At 37.9% G+C, this 5,955-nt stretch overlaps 1 protein-coding gene across 1 annotated transcript; it reads right to left on the bottom strand.

Annotated features, from left to right (window-relative positions):
* Positions 1 to 423: 423 nt before the first annotated feature.
* Positions 424 to 5,367, bottom strand: LOC127549206 (zinc finger protein 658B-like). The gene is made up of 2 exons (XM_051977048.1): positions 5,273 to 5,367; positions 424 to 3,020 (listed from the first exon to the last, which is right to left on the bottom strand). Exon 2 carries the CDS (start codon positions 3,010 to 3,012, stop codon positions 1,093 to 1,095), a length of 1,920 nt encoding a protein of 639 aa, XP_051833008.1. The 5' UTR covers positions 3,013 to 3,020; positions 5,273 to 5,367; the 3' UTR covers positions 424 to 1,092.
* Between the last annotated feature and the right edge of the window lie 588 nt (positions 5,368 to 5,955).

The following is a 5,955-nucleotide window of genomic DNA, read 5'->3' as shown; positions in this document are numbered from 1 at the left end:
TTTTCCTTGTTTTTTATACATCCTTAAGATTTTCTGAATTCTTCATATTCAATGGTCCTTAGGACACAATCAACATTCCAATATGTTTATGTGCCACAATTTATTTAGTCATGAAGAGTATCCATTTTCTTTTGCACCTATATTGCTTTCTGCTATCAAAAATTAAAGCAAATAGGACCACACTAAAACACTACAATCGTAGTGTAGCTAGAACATGAGTTTATGCCTTGCAGTGAGGTCTCTTGTGTCACAAGAGATGGCCATATGGCCACCTTTTAACAAATTCTAATATCAAATGACTTTTCACAATAGCTAGACCAATTCATAGCTATACCCATTTATTGTTTCTTATAGCCCCCTAAAACTACCCCCAACTTCCAACTGTTAGGGTCACCATTAACAATTTGATGAATGTAAGTGAAATCTGAGTTAAAATCTTTTATTTAAAAAAAAATCTTAATAACTTTTATTTTTTGCCTAAATGAAAAGAAATTGCAGAGTTGTTCACTTAGGAATGATTCAACATTGATCTAGGTTTAGAATTTCCCATACTAAATTGCTCTCTCCAAACTCCAGTCATACGCAGACGGCTTAGTGAAGTTATCTTGAGTTATTAGACCTAATCCAAAATTGAGGACCCAGCAATATGTGGCAGGAGGGGTAGGGTTCATCTTCAAGCTCCTCTGACTTCTCAGATTTCCCCCAAAATTTTGAAACAGATGAGACCTTAATTCTAACTTAAATGATCCAAGACCCCATTAAGTAAAATTGCTTTCCCAAGATCAGAGGTTCAGAACCCAAATTTCAAACCATGTTCTCTAAATACAAATCTAATGATCTTTGTATTATCTCATGCTGCCTTTCAAATAGGTCACCAAGTGGAAAAGAAGGATCCAATATGCATAAGAATCTATTTGCTATCCCTAGTCATCTTTCGTTTCCTTCCTCCCTATGCTGCTAGAATTATGGCTAAAAAAGGCAAAATATAGACGGGATCAGCACCACTGCATCTTCTCCCAATGTTCTCTGATTCATTTTCCTCCTTATTTTAATACCTTTACTTTCTTCAGAGTTTGTTATAAAGCCCATTCCTTATTCGATACATTCTCCTGTGTGACTTTTCTGATGTACAATAAGGCTTTTCTTATACCCAAAAGTCTTTCTACACTGGTTACATTCATAAGGTTTCTCTCCAGTGTGGATTCTCTGATGTACAGTAAGAGCTCCCCTTTGTCTAAAGGCCTTTTCACACTGGTTACATTGATAAGCTTTCTCTCCAGTGTGAATTCTCTGATGTGCAGTAAGACCTCCCCTGTACCTAAAGGTATTTCCACATTGGTTACATTTATATGGTTTCTCTCCAGTGTGGATTGCCTCATGTGCAGTAAGAGCTCCCCTTTGCCTAAAGGCCTTTCCACACTGATAACATGCATATGGTTTCTCTTCAGTGTGGATTCTCTGATGTTGACTAAGTGATCTATTGTCTGTAAAACCTTTTCCACACTGGTTACATTCGTAAGGCTTCTCTCCAGTGTGGACTCCCTGATGTCCAGTAAGACTTACCTTATATCTAAAGGCCTTTCCACACTGGTTACATTCATAAGGTTTCTCTCCACTGTGGATTCTTTGATGTCTAGTAAGAGCTCTGCTTTTTATAAAAGCCTTTCCACACTGGTTACATTCATAAGGTTTCTTTCCTGTGTGGATTACCTCATGTTCAGTAAGAGCTCCCCTTTGCCTAAAGGCCTTTCCACACTCGTTACATTCATAAGGTTTCTCTCCTGTGTGGATTGCCCCATGTGCAGTAAGAGCTCCCTTTTGCCTAAAGGTCTTTCCACATTGGTTACATTTATATGGTTTCTCACCAGTGTGGATTGCCTCATGTGCATTAAGAGCTCCCTTTTGCCTAAAGGCCTTTCCACATTGGTTACATTTATATGGCTTCTCTCCAGTATGGATTACCTCATGTGCAGTAAGAGCTCCCCTTTGCCTAAAGGCCTTTCCACATTGATTACACTTATGTGGTTTTTTACCAGTGTGGATTACTTCATGTGCAGTAAGAGCTCCCCTTTGCCTAAAGGCCTTTCCACATTGGTTACATTCATATAGTTTCTCTTCAGTGTGGAACGCCTCATATACAGTAAGAGCTCCCTTTTGCCTAAAATCCTTTTCACACTGCTTACTTTCATGTGGGTTCTCTCCAATGTGGATTCTCTGATGTGCATTAAAAGGATGCATTTCTATAAAAGCCTTTCCACACTGCTTACATTCACAAGGTTTCTCTCCAGTGTGGATCCTCTGATGTCTAGTGAGATTTCTCTTATACCCAAAAGCCCTTCCACACTGCTTACATTCATATGGTTTCTGTCCAGTGTGGATTCTCTGATGTGCAGTAAGATGTTCCATTTGCCAAAAGGCCTTTCCACATTGGCTACATTCAAATGATTTCTCTACAGTGTGGATTGCCTCATGTGTAGTAAGATTTCCCCTTTGTCTAAAACCCTTTCCACATTGCTTACATTCATAAGGTTTCTCTCCAGTATGGATTCTCTGATGTACAGTAAGAGTATCCTTTTTTGTAAAAGCCTTTTCACAAAACTGACATTCATAAGGTTTTTCCCCAGTGTGGATTCTCTCATGTAAAGTAAGAGCTCTTCTATTCATAAAACCCTTTCCACATACATTACATTCATAAGGTCTCTGTCCAATGTGGATTCTCTGATGTACAGTAAGAGCTCTCCTTTTTATAAAAGCCTTTCCACATTGCCTACATTCATACAATTTCTCTCCAGTATGGATCCCATGATGTCTAATGAGACTTCTCTTATATCTAAAAGCCATTCCACATTGGTTACATTCATAATGCTTCTCTCCAGAGTGGATTATGTCATGTGTCACAAAGATTTCTTTCCAAGATAAGTCACAGGGACCATCACTTATGAATCTTTGCTTGTGACTTTCTACCACAGAGAGGCTCAGGTCTGCAGCAGTTTCCTTCATTTCAAGTCCCATTTCGTCTTCTGAAAAACAGCAACAACAACAACTATAACATGGGCATCTTCTGCCTACAATATTTGACAAATTAACTCCACTCTCAATCTTTCCCTTTCCCTTTCATTATAGGCATTTTCAATTCTTTCTTCACAGATATGTCATTTGCTGCATATATACTAATCAAATTATTTCATGACAATCCTATCAATAAACATAATAAATTTCCCTGATGATCATTTTCCTTTTTTTTCTGTTACATTTTCTGAAGTTACTTTCAGAATGTCAATACTGTTGTTTTTGTGCTTACCTGAAGTAGAAGTGATTTTCTTGTGACCTATTACTTTTTCTTGAGATAGCTATTATTCATTTCTTTTTAAAAAATTATCATTATATGACCCCCGAATATCCTTATAGAAAACATAGATATTAAAAAAGAAAAGGCATTAAATTATGCATCTGGAAATGTATCTCACACAGAATATTAAGTTCATCATCCTGTAGTATGGAAGGGTAGGGCATGCTCCACTATTGCACCATCTTCTCTTTTGGAAGTTCACAATTGCCTTGAAGAATTGAGATAGTGATCCAAGAAATTTGACCCACAAATTAGTGGTTAGTGGCACTTTAAGTGGTAAATCATTGTCGGATTTGGTCATAAAGATATCTATGTGCACATTTCTACCTCAAGAGCTCTCTTTCTGCAGTGATTTCAATCTGTCACGATCATCAATACACTGTTTTGGGGATTGTGCAATGATTGCATCAAACTCTGTCTTCTAAGTGCAACATGTTCTTCTGATTTCTCAACTTGACATGAAATAGTTTCCAACATTCCAGGAAGGTTGGACTTTCATGGACAAATGGCCACAGACATGCAAAGACCCTCGGGAACTGTCTCTCACTGGGCCAGAATAATTCTCTGACTCCTGGGTTACCTAGCAACCCCATCTCATCAGATCTCTAATCACCTGATCAAAACGTTACCTGGACTTTCATTCTTGCAGCACTGCTGGCCTGCTACTTGAAAACTATTGTTAGGAGGCAGGAACAGCAGAGACCACAATGAAATCATGGGAAACCACAACCTTTCTAGAAAAACAGACCTTCAAGTGCTGCTTCTTGAAATGTGTAAAGTTGTCTTCTAATTTCAACTTAACCTCTGTTTAGCTTACTCTCCTGTCTGGCAGTTTCTCAAAGGACTTGGCTGGCCACATGAGTTGGTTATTCAGTAGGGTTTCAGTGAGAATATAGCGACTTTACCAGTGGTAGAAAAAACAAAGTTATTTCTGAAAAAGTTCTATTCTTTCACAGGTTATAACTATATAAATATTATTAAAAAACAACATAGAACAAGTCAATATTTGCAATTGACTTGAGTACATTTGTCAAGTAATGCCATATTTTTCATGAGCCAATAGAAATATAAATCTTTTGACCTCATACATGTGTAAGCATTTTCCTCATATTTGTTTCAAAATCAGAATGCAGTTGGTGGTACAGTGAGTAGGGTTTTTAATCATGAAAACCTGACTTTTAATCCTACCTCATAAATGGGCTAGTCAATTTACAGTATCCCTGTTTGCCTCAGTTTCTTTCATTGTAAAATGGGCAACAATCACATCTAATCATAGTTTTCATGAGGACAAAGTAAGACAACACAGTTCATGACACACAGTAGGTGCTGTGGAAATGCTAGTCATTTGATTTCATGTTGACTTTTGCCTCCCCAATTGTGCTCTCTTAAGCTGTTCTTATTCTCACTAATAAATGAGGTACTAAGTTTATCCACTTTATCTGGCTCATGATGGGTTTCTACAAAGTTGTTGGTGTAGTATTATCCCCACCAGTCCTTGGCCTCCAGGAGAGCAGATGTCCCTTGCATCTCTTTATATTTCTGGTACTTAGTCCAGGACCTGGCATGTAGCAGGCACTGAAATGTTTGCTGACTTGAAGAAGATCTAGGAAATGGCTCACCTTGGAAAACCTAGTCTCTTTTGGCACTTTCGGGAGAATTCCCTTGACCCAATTCCAAATAATTACTTCTTATAGGATCATAGATGATCACTGGAAGGGATATACAGGGCCATGGATTGCAACCCACTTATTTTGTTGATAGGAAACCCAGATTCAGTTCAGACCCAGGAAGGCACTGTCAAAAAATATCTGAAAAAGAATTCCAATACTGGTCCTTCTCCCCCAAACCTATCAGTTATTTCTTAGTAACTTCTAGAAGTCTCTTGGACCTACAACTCACATATACCTGCTTCCCCTTACTCACCTGGAGGACAGTTTCTCAGGCCTTCTTGGTCCAGTATCCATGGCGCTTCCCTTTGGTTAAAATAAAAGATCACATCTTCTCTGGGACCTGGAAGTCCTAGGTATGGAAATGAATTAGAGATGAAGATGGAGAGAAGTTTGTAATTCGGTTCTTCATTTTGAGATTCATTCCATCATGTTCACACATATCAGCCTGTATTTATCCACTAGTGCTTGAAGAGCAAGTAACCCCAAATAGGATATATCACATTATCCTGAGAAAGAGCCAAACCTTCCTCCCCTCTTTCTCTAGATGCAAATAGTATTTTTCCTCATTTGTTTTTTATTGTTAATTTAGATCCTTATAATAGTCAAAATAACATATTGGCCAGAGATTGTTCTTAAATAGTATCATTGTTACTATTAAAGAAAGCATATGGCACAGAACCTGGAAAACAGTAAATGAAAAGAAATGCTTATTCCCTTCCATTTCTTTCCCACCACTTGTGCTGGAATTTGAGGGAAGCTTAAGGAGAAACTTCTTATACTAGAGACAACAGGGTGCTTTGGGTTACAAATTGATGACTATTAAAAAGTTGAATATTCCAAATACTAGAGCCGTCCTATAGAGGAATGGGTTGTAAAGAAAAGATGCCTGAGCAATTTTCAGAGCTTTGACAGAGAAAGGTTATATGAAATCACCTC

This window comes from Antechinus flavipes, chromosome 1 (assembly GCF_016432865.1).
Source record: "Antechinus flavipes isolate AdamAnt ecotype Samford, QLD, Australia chromosome 1, AdamAnt_v2, whole genome shotgun sequence".
In the NCBI taxonomy this organism is placed as follows: Eukaryota; Metazoa; Chordata; class Mammalia; order Dasyuromorphia; family Dasyuridae; genus Antechinus; species Antechinus flavipes.
The sequence above is the reverse complement of the archived record's forward strand: the minus strand, read 5'-3'. Positions and strand labels throughout refer to the sequence as shown.